Source organism: Biomphalaria glabrata, chromosome 7, assembly GCF_947242115.1.
Source record: "Biomphalaria glabrata chromosome 7, xgBioGlab47.1, whole genome shotgun sequence".
Taxonomy (NCBI): domain Eukaryota; kingdom Metazoa; phylum Mollusca; class Gastropoda; family Planorbidae; genus Biomphalaria; species Biomphalaria glabrata.
The window spans coordinates 39,722,915-39,748,489 of record NC_074717.1 but is presented as its reverse complement, the minus strand read 5'-3'; the positions used below and the strand labels follow the sequence as shown (position 1 = coordinate 39,748,489).

Sequence of the window (25,575 nt, the reverse complement as noted above, 5' to 3'; positions counted from 1 at the left end):
TAAAGATTTACATTCTTTGTAAAGCACTGATGAAATAATTGACTTGGCTTTTCTACGTGTTCTCGCTGGGTCCCAAAGAATGTGTTTTGATTTTCTTGTTTGGTCAACAAATTGGTATTCCTATTTAAATATCTCTCCTCTCCCCCCCCCTCCCATTTCCCAAGTAACCATCTTATTGAAAGAGGCGATGGAAAACTTAAATCTAGATCTATATTTATCTTTTTGGCAAAATCGCTATTCCAGGAAAGCTTCTGAGTTCTTGTGTATAAATAGCAGCTTAACTGTCTGGGAGAAATTTGTGTTACGATATTGCAGGGCAAGAGAAACGCCAAAAGAAGAGAGATTGTCCCTACGCCGTCATAGGTTCAGTGCTTTTTGTATAATTGCTAGTTACTTTTAAGTTACTTTTAAGTCTTATATCATGAAGGCTTTCTAAATTTAGTGATTTTACTAAAGGTGTTACTCTAGTCCAGGGTTTCTCAACCTGTGGGTCGCGACCCCGTTGGGGGTCGTTTGACGATTAGCCAGGGTTCGCCTAAGACCATTTTTTTCTATTCTTCTATTGCTGTGTGGGTGGGGGTCGCGGCAGAGTGGGGGATTGTAAAAAGGGGGTCGCCGTCGAGCTTAAAAGGTTGAGAACCGCTGCTCTAGTCAAATGCAAATGTAAACAAAGACAGCTAGGCTTAGTAAGTAAAGTTTTATCTTGTTTTTTTTGTTAATTCCCTTCCTCTACAACACACTAATATGTACCAATAACCATACTTTAAAGGACTGACATTTTAAAATTGTTACTAGGGCATCTGCATTAGAAATAGTCACTACACAAAAATTGGTACACGGATGACTTAGTTTGGCCACCCCTGATCTAGAGTTATTTTGGATAGATTAGATATAGGCTAGTGCACAGACTTTTATTATTTTTCTTTTTACACAAAGTCTGATGACGTATTTCACATGCACAATATCTCACGTTGCTTATTTTGATTCATTTACTTGTGTTGCACAACCACTAGATATTTAGAAGTCTAGATCTAGAAATCTAGTCTAGTTTGTTAGACAGTTTATCTTAGGATTGTTTCAAAATGGCAATTCGTGCTCAATTCGAAGGCAATAATGAAATTGGAGTTTTCGCAAAATTGACTAACAGCTATTGCTTGGTTGCGATCGGAGGTTCTGAAAATTTTTACAGGTGAGTCGCTCAAATTGAAATTGAGTCAAATAGTGAAATACAATTAATTTAAATTATTTTGAATTCAATAATTTTAGATCTAAATTATTCTAAATCAATTGAAGCCCATGATTGAGTAAAATTTATTATTAAATTTAATTCACTCTTAAAGTTAATTAAATCTAAATTTTTATAATTTTAAACTAAAATACTAAAATCTAAATATTCTGATTCTATTAATTTTTAAAATTAACAATCCTTTATTAAAGTTGATTACTTTATACTTTAAACTTTATCCTTATCCTAGAATCCTAAGAATCCTACTATTTCCTACTATTCCTACTCTTACTTAAGATTCTTAGCCTAGCTAGATTTAAAGATTACTCTAGAACTCTAGGTTTAATTAGTATTAGTAGATATAATCTATGTTTGTAATATGTTTTACAAGTTTTGGATGTTCCTTCAGTGCTTCAGCCTTCAGAGTTGAAGATACTAGAACTAGTAGTTTACATCTTAGTCCAAACCTCCAGCAGGATGATGGGGGATGGGAGTGGGCAGGGTTTGAACCCTGGACCATCCATAAATCCAAATGACAGTCCAGAGCGCAAACATAGATCATTAGATCTAGATCTATACTTATTAATACTAATACTACTATTAGCTATAGATGCGAAATTCCCTGGATGTTTACTAATTTTGAGTGGTGCGAAAATTGTGCCACCATTTTGAACATTTATTTTTATTAAATTTTAAGTATATTAGTGCTATTGAATTAAATTTGATTTTTATTTTAATTGACAATAAATAAATAGTCCTGTTAGAACTGTTAGAAAGGATTTCGACTGTTATTTTAGAAGTGGGAACATTTTTTCCGTGCTGCAAACACAACTCTGCTCAAGTCAGATGTCGAACCTCAAGTCCCCTTCATAGGTAGCCAAATAATTAGCCTCTTGTCCATGTTTCCTGCATGTATATATGTAAAAGTAAGTCCCCCTTTCAGACCTTGCACTCTGTATTGCAGATGGCATTGAGGTCAACAGCTAATGAACAGGGTGTCATGTGGCCAGCACAATGAGCAACTGCCTTTACTTTCCCCCTTTTAAAAAGGCAAACTAGTTAAGTTGTCTTGAGGCAGATAGTTAATAGAATATAATATTATATATGTAGTAGTAGTATTTAATAGAACTAATTAATTTACATTTATATTCTAATATTATATATTATATATATAGAAAAATATATTATAAAATTTGAAATTTAAAAAATTGTTAGAAGGAAGTGTGAGTTGAAAGTTGAAAATAAATATATTTCTAAGTATTATCTAAGCTTAGTGTATAGAAATAGAATAATCTAGATCATTGCTATAAATTTTACTATCTAGATTTATAAGCCATTGTAGTTTTTTAGAAAAAAATCCACAGATTTCTTCTAAGTTAAAGTATTTGGAATTATAATTTATCAACTTTATCAAAGTACTTGAACTTAGCTTGATGGCTTAGCAAGCTTTATTGCAAGACATAAATATTGTCATACTTTTAGATCTTAAATCTTAATTTAAAGATAAAGTCACATTTTTATTATAAAAATGATATCAATAACTAATCTAGTATATATATTGAGTTCAAATTACTTTTAAATACATAGTGAATGATTATACAATTAGACTATCTGGAGCCACTAATATGGTACAAATAAATTCCTTATAAATAATCCTCTTATACTAGATAGATAATAGCCCAAAATACTATTCATACATATATATATATTTATGAGTGTGTATATTAAATATATATACATATATAAAAAAAATGCATATATATATATATATATATATATATATATATATATATATATATATATATATATATATATATATATTCCACAATAATTATTTTTAATTCATGCTTTAATTATAAAAGCCAACTTTCATGTCTATAAACAACAATATCTTCATACACATTAGAATGAGCTTAATACAAGATTTATACTTTCAAACAGAGAGGTCCTGTGTTCAAATCTTGTTGAAGACTTGGATTTTTAATTTCAGGATTTAAAGATGCCCCTGAGTCCACCCAGTTATAATGGCTACCTGACTTTAATTGACAACATGACACCTTGCTAGTTAATTATTGGCAAAAAAAAACTTTTACATCATTTTTCTTCTTTTTTATTAAAATTTTGTCACATACCTAATACTATCTGTAGAATAATCTCTAGAGATTTAGTCTAAGTTAGTCTAGATTCTAGACATATACTGTATTATTTACATTTCATTTTTTACAAGCTCCCAATTGAGGAATTGTTCAAGAGTTAGCAGTTTCTGAAACTAATTTTTTACGAATATTTGTTAAATTTTGTTATTGTAATTATTGTTTTTTTTTACATCACATTTCAGTTGAGTTGTTCTACCGAATGTGAAATATTTAACTAATTACAATCATGTATAATTTGTTATATCTATTATTTGTACGTTTGGAATTGGCATAGAATTATTTTGGCTTTGCAAGTCAGTCTTTTCCAATAGCAGGTCTGTTGGGTTGATTCATTTAAATTGATACTATTTACTATATATATTGAGAGTAAGATGCCCATCCTAGGGAATGAAACATTTTTTTTAATGCTGATTTTAGCTGGCCAGATAACACAACTTCGAGGGCCATATGTGGCCAGCAGGCCATATGACATATGTTGAGCATTACTGTGCTATATAACTCAGTTTGATGGTTTAGTTTTAAAATCTATTGTTTAATTTTCACATTGACAAAATTTAAATTTATTGGACATCGGTTCTTATGCTTGTAATATCTATTGGCTTAAATTTTATTGTTTAAATTTTTTTTTTTAGTGTGTTTGAAGGTGAAATAGGTGACACTATCCCTGTTGTCCACGCAAGTATCGCAGGATGTAGAGTCATCGGTAGAATGTGTGTAGGTAAGGTTAATAGAAGTAGCTTAACTCTTTGACTCCGGAAAAACGCACTCGACATAGATTTAAAATGGGCAAGAAGTCGGATCAACGCTGACATTTTTTTTTTTCTATTTCTTCTGTTCATGTTTTTTATTGCTTAAATTCTTATCTAGAATAGTTTCCCTTTGCTAAACATCTGGAATTTCCTTCATTCAACATGTTTTTATTTTGTATGAAGATTTTAAAGAGACATTTATTTTTTCTGTGTGCCTGTTTTTTAACATGGAACCTCAACCAGGGCCATCTGAGCTTTGTAGCTCTAAATATTTCTTTGATGAGGAAGAATTTATTATTGAAAAAAATTCAGATGACAGTGATTTTGTTTTATCTGATGGTGATATTGATTCTAGATCTAAATCTAATGATATAGTGAATTAATTTCTAGATCTAGGGCTAGGTCTAGTAATGATGAAGTTTATCAGCTGATGAAGCAGTCCCACCACCAGCTAAAGTTCATTGTAGATCTAGAACTAATCTAGCTGTCTAGATCTAGATTAATTAGATAGAGGTAGATCTAGGCACTGAGACAGAACAGTTTCAGATTTTTTCCAGCAAGAAATATGGGTGTCAACCTGGACTTAGTCAGCACTGCATCTAATGAGTCAGCACAATAAATAGCTATGCTGACCATAGGATTAAATTGAACACCCCTGCTAGAATAAGATCCATTTTCAGAGAATGCATCTAATGAGCTGGACTGTTGTTTTTTTTTTATTGACAATGACATTGTTGATAGTCTTGTCAGCACAATAAATAGCTATGCTGAACATAGGATTAAATTGAACATTCCTGCTAGAAGAAGATCCATTTTCAGAGAATGGAGACCTATGACTTAAAAAGAAAGCCAGAGTATTTTAACACTGTAGGTCAGGGAGAACGGTTTATGCTTGCGCCCTGTAGGTCAGGGAAAACGTTCTATGTTTGCGCTGGATGCGAGTCGAACCCACACATTCATATTGACTGCTTCCATGAATATCGCAGCTAGAAAAAATATTTATATATTATGTACATGAAGAACTTTAGAAGAAAATACAATATATATATATAGATATATATATGCTGTACAGTTGGACTAGTTTTAGTATAAAAGTTTTTTGTTCCAAGTGTGTTGCTTTTTTTATGGGCTTTTTATTAATGTAGTGACATTGGATTATTAGTTCCAGTTTATTATTTTGCGTCTATTGCTGTTTCTTCTATGGTGTTTTGTAAACAAATGGATAAAAATGAGAAAAAAAGTTGTTTGGATTCAATTCGGACAATAAATTTCTTATAACATGCACCTGGAGGGATATTTTTAATGCCAGTTGTTGAGTTTTTCATTTTTAATTTTTATATTCAAAACCCAAAATTACAAGAACAACATGATTTGCAAGCTAGAAAATTTAAGAAATAGAAAGAGCATGCATTTCTCTTTAATTCTATATCAAATTTATTATTTTCTGATAAAAAATAAAAAACGTTATACAAACTGTACGTTAAATCAAAGCAAAGTAGCGCACTCCGAAATGGCGGAAACATTTATTCCGTACAAAGGTGGAAAAAAAGTCTGGAGTCAAAGAGTTAAGTACATAAGTTGTTTTTGCTCTACCTGTTAGTGCCGCCAATTTTTTTTTTTTTTTTTTTTTTTTTTTTCAAATTTTTATTTCAAAAGAACAAATTTTTCATTGTTTCACTAAAGCATTGCTGAGCTTGTAATATTTCTTTTTTTTTAGTAGCTCCAGTTTAGTTGTATTTTTTTAATGCTTATTTTCCTCTTCTGTGGAAAAGCTTCACATTACATTTCTTTTGACTGCTTTGTAGAGATTTAATGATATTTTTATTTAATGTTTTTTTTTAAATAAATAGTTGATCTAATATTTAAAGTATTTTATACAAAATATATATCTGCTTTATATTATATCTGCTTCAAATATTTTTCTCATAGGAAATCGTCATGGGCTCTTAGTACCAAACACAACCACAGACCAAGAGCTACAACACATTCGGAATGCATTGCCTGATACAGTAAAAATTTACAGAGCAGAAGAGAAGTTGTCAGCCCTTGGGAATGTCATTGCTTGTAATGATTATGTTGCATTGGTTCACCCAGATTTAGACAGAGTAGGTTTTAATTTTACAATCATTTTCGTAAATGATTTTTTTTTAGTAAACTGAAATGGTTAATCTCATCTCTATAGAGATAGACATTTGTGTCTATCCACTGTTTAGAATAAGAAGACAGTGTTACTATTAGGTCTGTGAAGACTGGGATTTTGAATTTTGGAATTTTAAGACACCCTTCAGTCCACTCAACTCTAATGGGTTCCTGTCTTTTGGTGGGGAAGTAAAGGGATTTGGTTATTGTGCTGGCCACATGGCACCCTCATTAACAATCAGGCATAGAAACAGATGAACTTTACATCATCGGCCCCCATAGATATCAATGTATTAAGTGTTACTTTTACTTTTAATTAACGGTTCATAATGTATTTTAAGAATTTTATAAATACATTTTAAATATTTCGGAAAGTAGAACTAAGGTGTTGTTTTTTTTTAAAATAAAAGATGATAATCTATTAGTGAGTCACAGTTGCCATTAAAAAATAATGGCTAATTACAGCAGGGGTGCCTGACTTGCTCAACTGGGAGTCATAAATCTCTGACACAGGTCAGGGGTAGCATAATCATAAAAACAAAATTCCCAGTGTAGCTGAGCCTCTGCAGTTTCATTGTGCATTGTGGGAAGATGTTTTAGGTAGCACAGCATAACAGGCTGAACATGCTTCGCAGGCAGCACTGATCTACATTATTTTTTCTAAACATCCCTGGAGAGTTAGGTCAATGAAAAAAAGGCTGCATATTTAAGAAAAAATAAATGTAGTTTAATTTTAAATTTTGGAATGAAGATAAATCATAAAGTAAAGAAAATCTTTTGACAAAAGTATGTGATCTTTAAATTTCTTTACATTAATCCATTAAATGCAAAATAGTCAAAGGTTATACAGTTTTATAAAGTAATGAATCATGACCACGTTATTTCACACTATTTAAACCTTTTTTCTTTCTTACTGGTTTATGCTTATTACGACATCAACAGAGATTTCTCCATACAAGATTCTCTGGAAAACTCTTCAATGTATACATATTGAGGACAAAAATCAAAGCCTGAAAGATACTTATCAGGGAACTTCTATGCTGATGATGTAGCTATTGTGGCTGACTCTTACTCAGCTTCTGAGTCTGGTTGACAGACTGTGTGCTGCATTCCAGAAGTTTGGCTTTAATAATAGTCAAAGCAAGACCAAATTACTAGTTCAAAACACAAGCACTCCACCTCACAGGACCATTAATGGCCAACCTCTGGAAATTGTTGCCAATTTCTGCTATCTTGGCTCCATCATCTCCAACGATGTGCTATAGGATAAAGACATCAACAATAGGATAGCCAAGGCAATGGGCACCATGTCATTGCTGTGGAAAAGAGAGTGGGACAATACCTTGCTGACTACCAATACCAAAGACCGAGTCTACCCGACCTGTATTATGTGCTCTCTCCTCTATGATAGTGATACATGATCAACCTACTCTAGGCAGGAAAATAAAACTGACTATCCCCCTCCTCTGATGCTTAAGGCAGATTTAAAAAAAAAACGTAAGATAAAATAATCAATGAAGAAGTGCTGCAAAGAGCAGAATGCCAGGACATCATCACTGTAATCAGCAGTAAGCTGGTTTGGACATTTTCACAGGATGCTATTAGGTCAACTCTCACCAAACTTTCTGTATGGTGATCTACTAGAAGACAGGAGAGCTGCAGGTCACCTACTTTTAAGGTATACCAATGTATGAAAACATGACATGAATCTCTTCAAAATTGACACCAACAGTTGGAAAAATGAGACACTGGATAGATCCAGGTGGAGAGCAAGCCTAAAGGAAGGGTCTTGGATTTCAGATGGCATACACACCAGAAGTTGAAATAAGTGTGAAAGTGCTATAGCGTCTGGTGATAACAGATGCCCAACCTGTGACTGCAGTGTATAAAGGATTAGCATCTTTAGTCACAGAAGTTGCAAATAGAAAAAATTGTCTTTCAAGATGTAAAATGCCACAGACATAAAACCTTTTGTTTTCAAAAATATTTTAGATTGTTTTTTTTTTATTCATTTTGTTTAGGAAACAGAAGATCTTTTGGTGGATACACTTAATGTAGAAGTCTTTCGTCACACAGTGGCTAACAATGTTTTAGTCGGTAGTTACACAGTATTCAGCAATCAGGGTGGAATGGTAAGTAGCTGCCAATAAATAGTTCAGATCACTATTATTGATTAGATTGCTAGATCTTTTTAACTTGTAAACGGCATACCATTTCATAACTGCTCTAGGTCTCCCCAAAAACATCTGTAGAAGATCTCTGTTTTAAAAAAGATCTTTTTAACTTGTATACAGCATACCATTTCATAACTGCTCTAGGTCTCCCCAAAAGCATCTGTAGAAGATCTCTGTTTTAAAAAAGATCTTTTTAACTTGTATACAGCATACTATTTCATAACTGTTCTAGGTCTCCCCGAAAACATCTGTAGAAGATCTCTGTTTTAAAAAAGATCTTTTTAACTTGTATACAGCATACTATTTCATAACTGCTCTAGGTCTCTCCAAAAGCATCTGTAGAAGATCTCTGTTTTAAAAAAGATCTTTTTAACTTGTATACAGCATACCATTTCATAACTGCTCTAGGTCTCCCCAAAAGCATCTGTAGAAGATCTCTGTTTTATAAAAGATCTTTTTAACTTGTATACAGCATACTATTTCATAACTGCTCTAGGTCTCCCCAAAAGCATCTGTAGAAGATCTCTGTTTTTATAAAAGATCTTTTTAACTTGTATACAGCATACTATTTCATAACTGTTCTAGGTCTCCCCGAAAACATCTGTAGAAGATCTTGATGAGCTGTCCTCCTTGCTCCAAGTCCCTCTAGTGGTGAGTTGTTGTTGTTTAAATCATATTCTCTTCCATTACTGAATTAATTTTGTGCTTTTGTTGTCATAATATTATTTGGTCTTCAGTATTTTTTAAGGAAATGTAAACATTGATACACTCCTTGGTCATGGCCACTTTCTTGTATGCTTGCAAATCTTGGGTGCTACGGCAAAACTAGAGAGGAGGATCGTAGCAGTGGAATTGAAATGTTATATTAGGATCCTTGGTATCACTTACAAACACTGTATCAATAACAGGATCACAATGGCAACTGGGTCCCACGATGACCCACTGACCACTGTAAAAAAATGCAAATTAAAACTTTATGTCTTATGTCTATTTCACAAGGTCTTCAGGGCTCACAAAAACCATCCTTCAGTAAACAGTACCAGGAAATAGTAAAAGAGGCAGATAATGAAAGTGATGAGAAGACAACATAAAAGAATGTCATTGAAAGTGATTCTATTGAAAGTAAAAGAGAGGAATGGAGAAAGACTGTTGATAGATCATGTATGGTGCCCAAAGATCCTACATACTAAGGGATAGGTGTCGGTGAAGGAAGCAGTGTTGTACAATGAAACCTGACTATCCCAATCATGGTTTTCAACAATCCATTTTACTCTCTTTTTTGCCAGTTTTAGCCTCTTCCATAGATTCCATTCCTTAATGTTGTACTCTCATTGCTTCCTCTGTCTGCCTCTGCTTCTTTGTCCTGGTACTGTTCTTTGCATGAAGGTCTTTGTGAGCCCAATCTCATTATTTATATGGCTGGACAGTCTTTGCTTGCAGATTTAAACAGTGGTTAGAAGCTCATCATGGGGCCTTTTGTGATCCTGTTTTGGATTTCCATGTTTGTATCTTTTAAAACTAGGATGTTATAACTGTGAACATTTCATCTTAAAATACAAACTGATGAGTCAATAAGCTCATTAGTGTCAATGTCACACTCCAGTGTGTAAACTGTAAACTAAGAGAGAGAATAGGCTCGTCACAAGTCTGGATTATTTCACACTTGACAGAGCACAGTCAACTGACCAGTGGAAGGTCAACTGTATCAAATGTTCTTGTGTCGTGATGTTTTTCAGTTTAATCATTCCTGAAACTTCTTTCTCAAGATACTTGTGAACGTTACAACATAAGCACTAACTTAAAGGCCAAACTGATGATTACAAAATACACCTCTTAGAATAAATTGTAGGCTACCTTTGTACAATTCAGTACACATCTACATACAATAGACAAGCTATAATGTTGGTTGGTTTTGTGTTTAATAAACAAATAAAAATAGTAAAAAAAAACAACTCCACTGCTAGTGAAACAGTCAATGCACATTTGAATCATGATCCTATTACATAAACTTTAAATTAACGTTTCTTTCAGGCAGGTACAGTGAACAGGGGTAGCGATGTCTTGGCTGCAGGCCTAGTAGTCAATGACTGGATGGCTGTGTGTGGCCACGACACTACTTCAACAGAAGTCTCAGTCCTAGAAAGTGTCTTTAAACTCAGTGACCATGAGCCATCACAGATACAGACACAGATGAGGGATTCTTTAGTAGATACGTACGTACAGTCCTTCATTGAAACTGTTGTGATATAATTTGATACTTGTAGTTTCTTTGTTCATTTTCACAGTTTCACTGCTATATGAGCATACTGAAAATATGTGTTTTACATTTAGGATTATCTTTTTGTTTTAGTAAAAAACTTTTATTATGCGTTAAATTATCCTTTCTTTGTTATTACAGGCTGTCCTAAACTGTTTTCTAACAAAGCTGAACTTCATCAAGACATCTTGCATTGAATTACATTTACAAATTGGCCCACTGTCAGTCATGATTTGTCACTACATCGGTTAAATTTTGTTTCGTGTTCAACTTGGTCATTAAAAAATATGAATTTATGTACATACTAAACAGACTTTTTTCATGTTAATCATTAATTAGTTATTTTTGTTAGTGCTGAGAATATTTCTAGTGAAACTTAATTTGTTATGCTGCGTATAAAGCTTCATTTTGAAATGTTGAGACTGTTCAACCTTAGTATGGCTGCCAAGTGTTCTTAAATCAACCTCATGAACAAAATTTTTTGACACATGTATTAGTTTTTATTTGATAGTGAAGCTATGGATAAGTTTGTTTAGGTTGAAAACTCCTTTATCTATACAATACTTACTTTTGGCCAAGGTGACTAACTTTGGTGCTTGGCGACCTAAATTGGACTTGTAATATATGGTCTCATGAGAATGAATAAGTAATCTGGCTGTTGGCAAACAAAGATATTCCCAGCTTTATATTTTGTCGTAAAACTGTTAATAAACTGAGATTTTTTATGTGCTTTCAAATATTTTATTGCCATAGGATATTAAAAAAAACATTATTTAAAAATTATAAAGATTCAAAAGCTGCATAACCAGAATTAAGAAAGTGTTTAGTACTGTATTAGTTTGTGTAGTGTGTTTGTGAAGAAGAATGCAAAGGATTAGAATCTTCAACTAAACAATTTAAGGAAGGTGATATAATATAATAGAATTGTAACTTTGCATTAGCAGATTGAGTATTAAATGATGGTATTTCTCAACAGCAATTGTCTTCAGAGCTTTCAATTAAGAAAAAGTGCTCGATTTTTTCATTTTTGTTAACACCTTACCATGACAACTAATTAAATGAAATGTATGTCTGCTAAAAACCAATTTGGTGAGGAAGTTCTCTTCTAAGTTTTCCTGACACTTGCTGCAAGTGTTCTTCGTAACCAATTAAAGTGAGGTAGGTATCTGAGCTGGTCTTGAAGCTTGTATGTGCATAAAACAAAAGCATTAAGTTAACTCTCATACATAATAGATGATCCATCCAATACTATAAAATTTCATTTAAAAAATAGAAAGCACTCCTTTCAGGCCTTGTGATCTGTCGGATCATTGGATGCTTTCTATTTATTATCTAGGCTTTAAAGCCATATGGATGAGTTGTAAGGACTACTGGTAGGACTTGGAGGATTTTGTCTGGAGCAAAAAAAAAGTATCTTTGAAATACTTTTATGGTCACACTATTACTTAGTGTGGTAGTTGACATTTTTTGGGCAGCATTCAGTCTAATAAAACATGGCTGTCAAGTGAAATAGACTATCATTTGGCTAAAGCTAACAGTGTGTTAGATATTCTTCATAGAACAGTTTGTATGTACAAGTTTTTATCATACTTTCTGTTAAAACTTGTATGTAGTCTGTTTAACAAATAAGCTTTTGGAATGAAATTTGGCAAATCAGATAAATAGTGCTTTTCTTATTAGGATTGAATTATGCTTGAAAGAAAATCTAATAATGATGTATTGATTAAAAGGAAGTTAAATTTACATTCAAACCACTTATAATGCATGTAGTTTTCTATTTTCTCTATTACTAGTATTAAGTACCAATTTATAAAATGGATGTGAATTGCATAGCCAAAACCTTGAACTGTGTTTGATATTTCTGTGTGTTTGGAGTTTGAATTTAGTTGTGTTTGCCAAGATGTGAGTTAGAAATAATGTAGAACTCAAGAGTTGAGGTCAATCGTGTTTGCCAAGATGTGAGTTAGAAATAATGTAGAACTCAAGTGTTGAGGTCAATCATGTTTGCCAAGATGCGAGTTAGAAATAATGTAGAACTCAAGTGTTGAGGTCAGTCATGTTTGCCAAGATGTGAGTTAGTAATAATGTAGAACTCAAGTGTTGAGGTCAGTCGTGTTTGCCAAGATGTGAGTTAGAAATAATGTAGAACTCAAGTGTTGAGGTCAGTCGTGTTTGCCAAGATGTGAGTTAGAAATAGTGTGGAACTCAAGTGTTGAGGCCAACAAAAAAATAGCACAACAAAAAAGGAAATGTGGCAAAAGGGAAACAAAAAAATTTATTCTTCAATAGCTGTTGTCATGAGTACATAAATCCTGGGCGTCCACCCAGTCAGACAAACAAATTACTTCAATATAAAATGGGGGGGGGGGGGGGGAGATGAGCAAAAGATAAAGCTGAGAAGAGGGGGGGGGGGTTAAAAAAAACAAAAACAATAGGGATCTTGAAAGTGTGTCTGAACAATAGTAAAGTGATCTGAAGAACAAATAGATCTGTTTAAAAATGACATCAATAAATAACAAGTCTTTAATAAATAAAGACTAAACTAGAGCAGAGGTACATGCTGCACTAAAATAACCAGAAATAAAATTGAAATAAGGTTACATGGGAATAAACTTGAGTTTTATGGTTCAAATGATGCAAACTTAACTGTTTGGCCTCTTTGAACCTGTTTAGCTCTAGTAGCTATCTCATCATAACTGATCAGTGACACTAATGAGAGCATTTCTTATACTCAGTTCTTCTTTCTGGTGCACTAGCCTTGGTGTTCTAGTACTTCAAGATATTAGTGTTCTTCAGCAATCATCCTAGAGAGAAAAAATATCATTTGGTGCATATTGTATACTGCATTTTTAATTCAAAGCTGTTCCTAGATTTTGTTTTCTCAACTTGAACCATTGTTGTTCTTCTCCAATTTGTTACAGAAAGTTGAATTTTTTCCACCATGTAACATTTACAGTCACACATTTGCATGTCAGGTCATAATTACTTTCATTTGTATATCTCATTAAAAAAAAAAAGGAACTATAGTATTGCAAGTTTTAAAAGGTAGATTATAAGATGTGTAAAATGAACAAATGGGAAAGGAGGAATAGATTACTACATGTCAATAGAATATATCAAGCAGACTCTTTTATTTATCTACATAGTAATGTCTATTTCAATTGATTTTTTTTATTATCATGAAGTTGTTGCCTCGTCTGCATATGAATGAATAGCTGACCATAAGTGTGTAAAAAAAAGATTTAGAATACAGGTTATCAAACGTCTGAGCAGATTTCAATGTTACTATTGGTATCAAGTAGTTGTGACTTTCACCAGGCATTGCTTTTATGCCATTGATGTATAGTCTGTGGTTTGGATTAAATTAAAAGTTGGTTAGGTTGATGTACTTAAACCATGAATTCAGAAATGTTGGCCTACTACTCTTTACGAATAGCTGTCTGGCTACAGCACCAGTCATTTGGTCATTGTTTGTTTTACGTTTTGGTTGCTCTTTACAAATTGTTACATCCTATCCTTAGGGATGGCAGTGGGCAGGGTTTGAACCCAGGATCACCTAGAGGACAGTCCAGACTGCAAACCTCATAACTAGGTAGCCATCCAAATTACTTGTTTTACACATATTTGCTGGTCTGTTTTTTGTTTTATTCTTCTGTTTAAGACTTGTTCAGTACTTTATTTATTATATATTATTATCAGATTTTATCTTAGTTTTGTTGATTTAAATGTTTTATGAAAGTTATTTCCTAAAAAGTTTTTGAGTTGAACCTAAAGATTTAACTCTTTCTCTCCTTATTGACAATACTATCTTTGTTTTGACCTCTTTAAATTAAATTAATGCTTGATTTTATATTTATAAATTATACTTTGTGTTATATAAAAAGAGTATGCATTTCCTTTTAAAGCTATACCAAATAAAACATTTTCTGATGACAAACCAAAAACGTTATTGAAGCTTAATCATAACAGGATAGTGAAATACTAATGAGCGAAATGAATAATTCCATCGGAACCTGGAAAATAATTACAGAGAGAAAGAGTTAATAAGAAAGTTTAAGCCTTGACTTGTTTTTGTTTTTTTTTGCTCAGCTTACATACGAACTGAGTCTTAAATAACAATTTTTTTCATCACATAAAACAAAAACTAATTCTATCTTGTAATAATGTATGGCTCCTATATCTATTGAGACCTCTAAGCACTGGTGACAGAGCAAAGCCTAGAAAGCAAATAGGAACTCTTGATGTGAAGACAACTAATATTATTGCTCAAACCACACACACACATAAATAAAAGAAATGATACAACGTATCATTGGGTCAAATTCTTTGAGTCTTCCTAATCATGTTAAATGAGCTATAACAATGACAACATGTTGCCTGGCCATTAAAATATTCAACCAGCATTGAAAAAATATCCTTTCTAAGTCACACACAAAGATGTGTACATGATTCATTTAGACTAAGAGAAAAAATGAAACAAAATCTTTGGAAAGGAAAATAAAAATGAACTTTTAAAAATTCATAGTATGTAAATATATATATATAAATATATATAGGTGCTGGTGGGGAGCTCTTCAACATGCTATAAATCCATTTCAGTTGTTAATTTAATTAAAAGTTATAAAAAAAATTACTACAGTTGATGATAGCATTAAAAAATGATGTGTTTTTGACAAAAAGAAAAAAAAAGTGTACACTCATTCTGAAAAAATTCACCAAAGAAATGTACAATGTAACAATGCTATGTTGTAACATCTTTCATATTGGCATCTTGTCTTTGACATTATTGTAAAAGACTAGAAAAAAAAATTTGAGTAATATATGATGCTTGTATGTACAAGGTCAAACTAGAAACCAGGAATATAAGCACTCCTGCAGAGCCAAGGTTTAACAAAACAAGATTACTTGTTTCGTTTTTTTTATTTGTAGAATGCTGACAACAGCGAAACCAGCAACTCATTTTTAAATCACTCATCTTAAAATATAGTTTTAACAATAGATTCCAAAACAGCTAAAATAATGTGTTTAAAAGTGTAAATGTTTTCTTTAGAAAAAAGTATTTACATACACAAAATCAAATTACCACTGAAAATCTCACTCTTCAATAACACAATCCAAGATAAATTTTTTATAAAAGATGTGGAAGAAATATAGAATTTTTCAGGATCAGATACAAATATCACATAATTTTTAAAAAATCACATGAAATTTTGTGAATGAAGAAGAGAAACCATTTTAAAGTGTTTCCATTTTGTATTGAGGATAAATCAAATGAATGAATGCAATAAAAGTGTTGCTTTTTAAGGCCTTAAAATTCCAGAAACAAAACAAAAAATAGAAATAAAAATGATTGAATTGATTAAACTCCATTCACACAAGAAAATAAATTGGTGTTTATAATTTTATAGACTATTTCATTACGAACTGATTTATAAGACATTAGTCAATCATGTCATTTTAGTATTAATTAAAAAATTGAATGAGGCATGACAGTTTTTCAAACTTATTACATTTCGAAACTGTTGTTTCAACAGCTTAACTTGTCTTCTTCTAATGTGGCGTACATAATAAAGTCAACTATCACATCACAGGGATTTTGTACATAAGCCAAATGATTGCAGGCCTATGGTGTAATTATGAAATTAGGAGTCTGTTAGTGTGGCTTATTTAAAACAAAAGTATGTTAATAGTAACAGTAAATACTATTGGCACAATATTTTTTTTTAATAATAGAAAGGGTTGAAGAAACTGATCTATGAAAAGTACATTTTCTTCTGTACTTGGCAACTATGTTTCATTCAAATTCTACATTGTTTAATAGATAATATAGTATTATTTAGATCTAGTTCCTTGTGTGTAAAATACATTTTATTAGACCAAGTGAATTTTGAAGTGCTCGTTAAACTTCAAAACAATCATTTTGATCTTCCTAAGAATTGTAAGGAAAACAGCAAAAGATATCCTCTTGTTACAAGAATTTAAATTGTATTGAATAGTCTACTTTTCTAGACCTTTACATTAATGAACTGTTATTAGAATGTTAAAAAAAAAATGCATTAAAAAATGATGCGTATGCAAATTAATATTAGGTTTAATATACTGGCTACATAACAGGCCTACATTTGTTATTTCTTGCATTCCAGTTTTTTCCAATATCATCCAAATATTTTAATAATAATAAATTTAAATAGTTTGAAATTATTCTATTACTTTGAAATTATTTCAGTTAATGAGAGAAAAAAAAATTTTAGTATTGAGAAGCAGAACCTGGCCAAGGAAATACCTGATTTCATTGGTCAATCTATAACTAACCTCAAGTCATAATTACAAGTTGTATATGACAACCATGACAAAGGGAAATAACCTTGCAACAAAAGGTAACAATAACTAGCATGCACATTGCATGCAAGAATAAAATATAAATAAATTGCAGAATTATTCAAAACCAATGAATTTAGCATTAATATTATCTAGTATGGAAAAATGTTTAAAAAATAGTGAATATTCAAGGGAAAAAAATGATTTTGAAAAAAAAAAAAGGTACGGTAATATAACATTTGTCGAAAGTGTATAGAAAAAAAAATATTTTAAAATATTCTATATTGCTATAATATTATAATGCAGTCTAGTCATCATTTTTATTCTCCCCCCTCCTACAAAAAAAAAAAACGCCATTTTTTTTTGACATTGAGGTTTTGCAGAATTTCCAGCCTTTATCTCAAACTGTGCTTACTTTCTGTCAGACCATCTACTTCCTTTTCTTTTCATTTAGAACTATCCTGACCATAAGTCTATATGGAACATTACCCTAACCTTTACTCTCAAACTGTTTGGTTTGTAAGTGTTAGGATTGAATTGAAAAACATTAAGATGCAGTGGAATTATTATTTAATTAGAAAAAAAATAATAAAAAGCCTACTGAAGAAAAAAGTAGAATGATATCAGAGGCACTTTTTTTGTATCACAACTTTGAGGCAAACCTTTACACACAAATTCTTTTAGTGGCATCTCTCATGCTAAAACTAATTGAATACACAATCAACATGGACAAGCATACTACTTAATTAGGTTCATAAAGAATTTTAAAAAAAAATCAAGACATATCAAATGTACATGTGTTTAAAAATATGACCAAATCATTAATGTTGTAAACCAAAAAGATATATTATATAAATATAAATATTTATATGACCTAAAGTTGGTTTTAAATGTGGCATGGGTGTAATAAAAAGGTGATTTCCAAAAGAAATAAATAATATCACAAATCTTTTTTTTATATTTTTTTGGGTATAGTATTTCTTCAATTTTTAAAACATAAGGTGAAAGAGTCAGACTGGGTGTACCTCTGAATGATTTATGGGTCAAAAGCCGTAAGAAAAAGTTCTGAAAAAAAAATATCTAACCATCAAAGAAAGACAAGCTGAGGATGAATGCAATAAAATATTCAATTTAGCAAAATGTCCAACGTAGAGACAGCTCATGTCTATTAACACAATTGTCCTGTCGTGTTCAGTGTTGGAATAGTCTGCATACTTAATTCATCTCATAAAAATGTGTTGATAGTCCTTTTAAAACTTTCACAATGAATTACACATTTTTAAAGTATTTTTAGCAAGGACATCCCAGCAAAACAAGACCTTTAACATGAAAAAAAAAAGATGCTTTTTAATAAATTTTTCCATTATGGCCATTTAATAATTTAAAAAAAATGTCTCTTTTTTTCCCCCTTGTTTTAGGTAAATAATTTTTTTTTAATTTGTAATATAGCAATGCAAGAAAGAAAAATTAAAAAAAAAGATTTCTACTATCTAAGGGGTTATGCATTTGATTATAATGTGTGATACAGAAGAGCTGGCCTTACAAATATGCACAAATATAGTTTTCGGCAAAGAAAACTATATAAACCACTCATGATTTCGAAAGCTCGAAACGTTACACAAGTATTTTTTTTCTTTATCTTTGCTCTTTAGGTTGCTTAGAATAAGACGCTTCCTTAGGGAAAAAAAGAGTATTTTAAAACCTAATCAGAAAATATTCCAAAATAAGCTAAGCAAAAACTGAGATATTTGTCTTTATTTTTAAGAACTGTAAGCCTAGTCAACAATAACAAATGACAATAAATATTCTGTTAAGAATGAAGTCTAGTGAAATTAGCAAAATTCACTTGATACTCATAAACTGCTAACATTTGTAATTTATCTCAGATATTTTATCATTTTCCAGATATTTAGCTTTTTTCTCCTATTGGTATCAAAGTATAAATAAAAAAAATAAAAATAAATTGGAGATTGTTATAGATAGACCCTTAATAATTTTTTCATTAATTTTCAACATTTTAACACATACCTATATAACACTTGAATACTCATTAAATTGAAATTTTTAAGGAAAAATGGGGAAGGGGATAAAAACACTTTTTTAAATTCTGGTGCATTCTATGAAAAAGGTCTTTCATGCTTTTTACATTCGCATCCAAATATAATGTGTGTTTATTTCATTTTTATCTCCTCAGGAATTAGTCGTCCAATCGGTAACCTTTCTCTGTAGGCTTTGTAGCGGTCAAATCCTCAAAACTTGCAGCACAGCTTCTGAGTGGCTGTTCCTCACAGGGGTTCAGGAAGCCAGCCGTGGGTTGATGCCATACCTAAATCTGAGTCTGGCGGGCAGGAAGAAGCTAGGGTTAAGTCTGAACAAAATACAAGCTTTCTGGCAATGTTGATCTTTCATGACAGGAGATTAAAAAACATTGTTGCTAAACTCAAATTGAGAGCAATTACTAACACTAGGAGTTGTCTTTCTTGGCACCAGTCCTGTTTGAAAAGAAAAAAAGGAAAGGAAATTAATTGGCATTTTTATATATAAATGTATAATGAAAATCAGTAAAACATTATTAATATGTAACTCTTGTAAAATGTATGTAAAATGTTTTACATGTTTCCGATGTTCTTCAGAGTTTTGAAGATAATTACAACCAAGCCCAAATTGAAGCTCCCACCTGGTGGAAACGGCAGCAGCCAGGGTTCTAACTCAAGACTAACAAGACCACCAAAGAACAGTTTAGAACACATACCACACAATCAGACTTCCATCCTTAATTGAGGCTCTCACCACTTTGTTTTGTTGTATAAGTTTCAGAAATATATGCTATATTTTTTGAAAATGTATTTTTGGTTGCCACGGAAACACCACCAATTTTAAATTTCTTTTTAGGTAAATTTTACAGATCTGCTTGTGAAGTATTTGCTAAAAATGGATAAATAACTTGAATCAAATACTTAAACAAAGTACCTATAAAGCTTAAGCTATAGAAACAGAAATTGAATAAGCCTTTTTACTTTTTAAAAAATATATTTATTAGAACTTAATATATTTTGTTTTCTAAAAAAAAATAATAATTTGGAAACAAAATGTTAAAAATTTTTAAAAAGGAAACCAAATATTGAAAAATTGACTCTATAGAATGGAATAGGCTACCATTATTCTTTTAATATATATTCCAAATTTCTTAAGAATCCATCAATAAATTTTAAAAAGTCAATATATGTTTTATAATGTGAATGAAGAGAAAATCAGATTATTGAGAAAAACATCTTAAAAGAATTATTTCATAAAAAGATTATTATATCCTAATCCAAACCTAATGCAGAGTGGCAGGAGATGGAAGTGGGCATAGTTTGAAATCTGGACCTTCGTGACAACCTGACCAGGCAACCATCCAAATCTAGGTAGCTGGATATGCTAAATCCAAGAGCCAAAAAACTTTGAATACTTTCAAGTTTCGTTTAAGACAAAAGCTCTTAAGTGTCAAAAAGCATAATTCTGTGAAACATTAGTGAAGACAAGCTAAGCTATTTCTTAGAGCTGCTGAAAATCTATCTTCTTGCCAATATTTTCCTTCAGAATTTTTTTTTTAGTTCCATTCTGCAATTCTCTCAAATTTTGCCAAAATTTAGTTGGAGTTATGAGTTAAAAAAGAAAAAAAATCTTCTTCCAAGATGAATGTTTTATATTGATCAATTTAATGATACTCCTGATAAAAATTGGTTAGCATGATAATAGAGTTCTATAATGACTCATCATCTATTCTCTGAAATCATTTTTTGCCTAATAAAGTAATAGGCCAAATCTATTCATAGCCCTTAATAGGCCTATGTTCCTTTTTGTTTTTTGTAATATGGGCCTAACCACAACAAAAAAAAAGTTCTTTTTAAAAGTATTTTTTACCAGATTAAAAAAATTAGAATATCCTCCCCACCCTTACAACTATGGGATAGTTAGCTTATAATGAAAATCTTCAATAAAAAATCACTGCTTTAAGCCTATTGGCTTGGAATAAGTTGGAACTCATGCACTTGAACCCTAGCCTAATTTCTAAATCAACAAGTCACTCTTACCCTAACATCTCCTAATATAACAGACATGTCTCCTTGTCGCCTCCTTTCTGCTAGTTCTTGCAGACGTCGAATCTCTTCCCTTCTGGCAGTACCTAGCTGATAAGCTTCTCGTCTAGACATGGGCTTGAAAGTGGAGACATTTTTCAGATCTGGAAGACTGCCCCTTTTGTCAAGCCCGCTTCCTGGGAGCTTGTCAGAGGCTGGCACAATTCTGTATTCTTTTGGCAGTTGCATTGTCTCTTTGTTAGATTTCGAATGGACTTCTGCCTGGATTCTCTTTCTAATTCCATTTTCTATAATGAATGTGTCAGTGTTTTTACTAGTGAGGTTATCATTGCTACGAGCTGTCTCCAGCTCAGAGAGTTTCTGCTTGGCTGTAGCCAACTCTATATTTCTAGCGGTGTTTGCATCATCCACAATGCATGGCATTGTGCGTCTCCGTTGCAGGGAGCGAATCTTGCTGGTGTCATCTTCCATTGTGTCTGAGACTCCTGAATCGGGTGAGGGATTAGTGGAGGGCTGGCGCTGGCGTGGGTTGTGGTTGCTATAGCTGTGAGGGTTGTTGCCATGGTGGTTGGTGCTAGAGTTATTGGGCAGTGTGCCTAGACTGTCGCCACCGATGCCACTGTCCGCTGCTGCATACTGATCAAAGTGGTCATTGAGAATGGTGGAGTTGAAGATTTCGCTGAAGCCCCTCCCTCTACGAGACCCAGCCAGGAAGCTGTATCTGCGCACTTTCAAGGAGGGACTGCGAGAATGAAGATTGACGTTTAGGGCTTGATTCTGCTCACCCCCACCCCCAGGCCCGCCTGGCATAATGTTAAGTAGTTGTGGGTGGTTGCCGTAATCATTGGGCAAACGGTGGCCCCCTGGTTCACCATGGAGAGCTGTGAGAGCTGTCAACCCACTGGGGTCCTGCCCCTCAAAGTTGGGCTGTGCATGTGGTGAGTTGAGGGATTTTGACCTGAAAGGCTGGTGATTGGCCAGACCTGTCACGTGACTAAAATCGTACTCCATATCATTATTTTCCAGTTGCTTGCGCATGATATCTGTACCTGGACAAAAAAAATAAATAAAATGTTTTAAATATATTTTTTTGACATTAAAATTTCAAAAATGTTATTTTCTGTTGCATTTTGAGAAAGAAAGGGAGCGCAATATTCATTACTTGTTTATGTGTATCATTTTATTTGGCCATTTTTAAACAAGTCTCCCTAAAAAAAATATATTGCTCATTGAAAAATATGCCTACACCTGAATCTCACTAAAATACAAGTCTCAAAGTTGAGGCAATAGCTAATTATTTTCTTATAAAAAAAAATAACCGTCTAATATGCCAGTGTTTCTTTAAATGGGGTATGCGGACCTCCAGGGTCCGCGAGACGATCGAAAGGGGTCTGCAGAAAGAGAAAAAATTGTACACAGTTCAAATTAAAAGACAGTTAAACAGATCTGATAACTTTAAGAATAACCAACTCTCCCATCACAACTGTTTGATATTTCTATTACGTACTATTCTATCGAAGATTTGAAGATATTCTTCACTTGAATATACCCTTTTGCGCGTAAACATACTTTATTGCAATATCCACAAATGGGAACTTAAATAAATTATTTAATGAAGGGTACCACCCATTCTGCATTTCGGGTCTTTGTAAAGAAATTCCCGTCTTCTTGTTGGGTACAAAGTGGATTCAGTGCCGTCATGAACCTCATCACAAATACAAGAAACCGACTAGAAATATGTGCTATTTGAGCCGAGCATAAATACACTCACGAACTTTATCCAAGTCATTATTTGTTTTTTGAATTTTATTTTAAACAAAATCTATAATCTCAATAAACACTTCTTCAACACAATGCTTTATAAAAATAGATTTTTCTACTTATACATTATGTATTTATGTAGATTTTTCATTTAGGGGTCGGTGGGCAAGGTTTGACTATTAAAAGGGGTCGCGGGGCAATAAAGTTTGAGAACCTCTGTAATATGCAAATTTATTATTATTTTTTTTTTTTTTTTGTAATGAAAAATCAATCTGCTAACATCACAACGTATATACAGCGTATCTAGGTGTTCGAACGAATGTGAACTGGGACAGTTCTGTGTTCAACCATGTCTCTGAACATGAAGAGATTTTCGGAACACTTGGGGAAGTCCGTCAACTGGTTAAGTGCGCGCTGATATACGGTGACTAGTTGATTTAGCCTTCCATTAAAGGTAGACTTGAATGTTGAGCATTGGGATTATCTTTGATGTTGTTTTTTTCTCTTTAATAAATCAATCCGTGAACAGAGAAAAGAAAAGGAAGAGATTGAGAACGTCTATTGAACAGAAAAAGAAAAGTAAGAGATTGAGAACGACCATTGAACAGAAAAAGAAAAGGAAGAGATTGAGAACATCTATTGAACAGAAAAAAGAAAAGGAAGAGATTGAGAACGTCTATTGAACAGAAAAAGAAAAGGAAGAGATTGAGAACGTCTATTGAACAGAAAGGGAAAAGGAAGAGATTGAGAACGTCTATTGAACAGAAAAAGAAAAGGAAGAGATTGAGAACGACTATATAACAGAAAAATAAATTCTGGGGTGGTCGTGAACCTTGATTCCACTGACAATATAAGTTGACAGTTAACTAGCCCTAATTCAACAAAGTCCTACCTGGCTGGTGAAACTCCGGAGCATACTCCTTGGCTTTCAATCTGGCTAGATCGCTGTCTTTCTGGGCGCGTTCTGCTGCTTGATCGGCTGCTTCTGCTTTTGCCCTTGCATTGGCCATCCTAAGGATTAGAAGGATAAAACACAGTTGAAAATATCAAAACTTTATAACTCTCTACTCACTACGCAGTTCCTCGCATTCCCAATGGCAGCTCTTGCAGGGTAGTACTGGTACAGTGTGAGAACATTAAGGGCCCCCTAGGGGCTCATCCCAGTAGAGAGAAGCGAGGATTTAAGGTTTACAGAACCGCATCCTCAAAATGGTGTGGCCTAATTAAATGAGCTTCTAGAGGATGAGGACCCTTAATATAGAGAAATTGGTGAAGAGCCAATCTCTCATTCCCGCCAATGACAGAAAGCCTTTCCAAGGGTCAAGGGTCGCAAAAGAGCTTTGCTCTGGCTCTTTTTTTTTTCTTTCGACACTTAAAATTATGGAAGTAAACAAAACTGGGCTGCACTGGAGTAGGCAGTCAGGGCGAAATATTGCTTTAAAAACTATGTCACGTGAAATTAATTTCTCGCTATTAAGGGTAAGCCTTGATGGAAAGTTGGCAATAGAATTACTTGTACTCGGTATATTATCATACTCATTATTTCATACTCACATTCTATAGTTTTTGCATTAGTGGGAGACTGAAACTGAAAGTGTGAAATGTCGAACTGAGTTTAACACTTTCTCCGCCCAAGCAGTATCGACTTAACTGTACTTATGATTTCTGAACGAATCTGGTATCGATTCAGTCAGCTTACATACGGCACATTTGAGATAATAAAAAACAACAACCTAGGAATGTGTGGGTGAAAGTGAATAATGTAGTTTAAGAAGAAGTTTGAGAGTGATGCTATGAGTTTGCGATCCAGTCAGATGGAAAGTTATGTGTGACGGTTTGAATGATAATTTGAGATATGTTATTGAAGACAAGTGTAACTATGTACTGCCAAAAGATTTTTTTTTTTGGGGGGGGGGGGGGGTAGCGTGACTTGTCGTCTGCATACATAAATAGTAACATAAGTTTGAAGTCGTCTGCTGGATTTTTTCAAATGTAGTAACTTTATATTACTAACATGAGACTTAAAAAGACACGTTCGTGAATAGATAAGTGAAGACCGCCAGAATAAAATGTTGACCAGTAGTTTTCAGCTCCCGAAGCGCAACCCCACTGGGCATGGCAAACTATAGGCGGGGAAGGGGGGGGGGAGTGGAATAGTCAGTTCATTGAAATTAATGTTGCATAACATTAGAAGAAAACAAGATAATAAGGGAAATAATGTTACATCTTAACTCAAAGGCGGCCCCTGTGGGTCATTGGTTCCTTATGCTGTAAGTTATACACAAACTGGCATCTAAATCACACACACAAAAAAAACATTGCTGATATAAGTTTGATATTTACGAACTATTAGCATATGCTTAGGGCTTACATGTTTTTTAAAAACAAAACAAAGTGCACAAATTCGTAGGAACCTACACACATATTATATAGCAATCATTAAATACTGATATATATATATGAAAGTTCACACACGTGAGATGGTAACTGCGATCCCACATATTTCATTAGAGCGATAGCATGATACAGACGATGATGAAATCTCAACAGCTTGCTTTCAGTTGTTATTCTGATTCTACAAACTGGAATTTTTTTCCTGAAGTTTTAAAAACTAAGCAATTAGCAATGCCCACGTGAGAAGATCCAGGCTCTTCCGATGATGAAAAAAGCGTAAATTCCATAAGCTTTATGGATAATGTCAATCAATTGAAACA

The 25,575-nt window shown here is 32.9% G+C and overlaps 2 protein-coding genes across 6 annotated transcripts in view; one reads left to right on the top strand and one right to left on the bottom strand.

Moving 5' to 3' along the window:
- Window positions 1-939: 939 nt before the first annotated feature.
- LOC106067292 (eukaryotic translation initiation factor 6) lies at window positions 940-11,679 on the top strand. Its single transcript, XM_013226458.2, has 7 exons — window positions 940-1,189; window positions 4,014-4,099; window positions 6,060-6,235; window positions 8,291-8,401; window positions 9,029-9,094; window positions 10,475-10,656; window positions 10,842-11,679. The coding sequence occupies exons 1-7, from the start codon at window positions 1,083-1,085 to the stop codon at window positions 10,849-10,851; spliced, it is 738 nt and encodes a 245-aa protein (XP_013081912.1). The 5' UTR covers window positions 940-1,082; the 3' UTR covers window positions 10,852-11,679.
- Window positions 11,680-12,947: 1,268 nt separating this feature from the next.
- Window positions 12,948-25,575, bottom strand: part of LOC106067293 (junctophilin-1-like) — a 114,437-nt gene continuing 101,809 nt past the window's right edge. For all 5 annotated transcript variants that reach the window (XM_056036797.1, XM_056036801.1, XM_056036798.1 and 2 more), the window contains 3 exons: window positions 23,754-23,872; window positions 21,095-22,149; window positions 12,948-19,510 (listed from right to left, as the gene is read on the bottom strand). In XM_056036797.1, the coding sequence (XP_055892772.1) occupies window positions 19,424-19,510; window positions 21,095-22,149; window positions 23,754-23,872 (1,261 nt within the window). In that variant the 3' untranslated portion in view covers window positions 12,948-19,423. The remainder of the gene's footprint in view (window positions 19,511-21,094; window positions 22,150-23,753; window positions 23,873-25,575) is intronic.

Coding starts and splice junctions, on each gene's coding strand:
- LOC106067292 (XM_013226458.2), top strand. CDS start 1,083: ATGGCAATTCGTGCTCAATTCGAAGGCAATAATGAAATTGGAGTTTTC. Junction 4,100..6,059: donor CATCGGTAGAATGTGTGTAG/GTAAGGTTAATA, acceptor TTTTTCTCATAG/GAAATCGTCATGGGCTCTTA. Junction 6,236..8,290: donor TTCACCCAGATTTAGACAGA/GTAGGTTTTAAT, acceptor CATTTTGTTTAG/GAAACAGAAGATCTTTTGGT.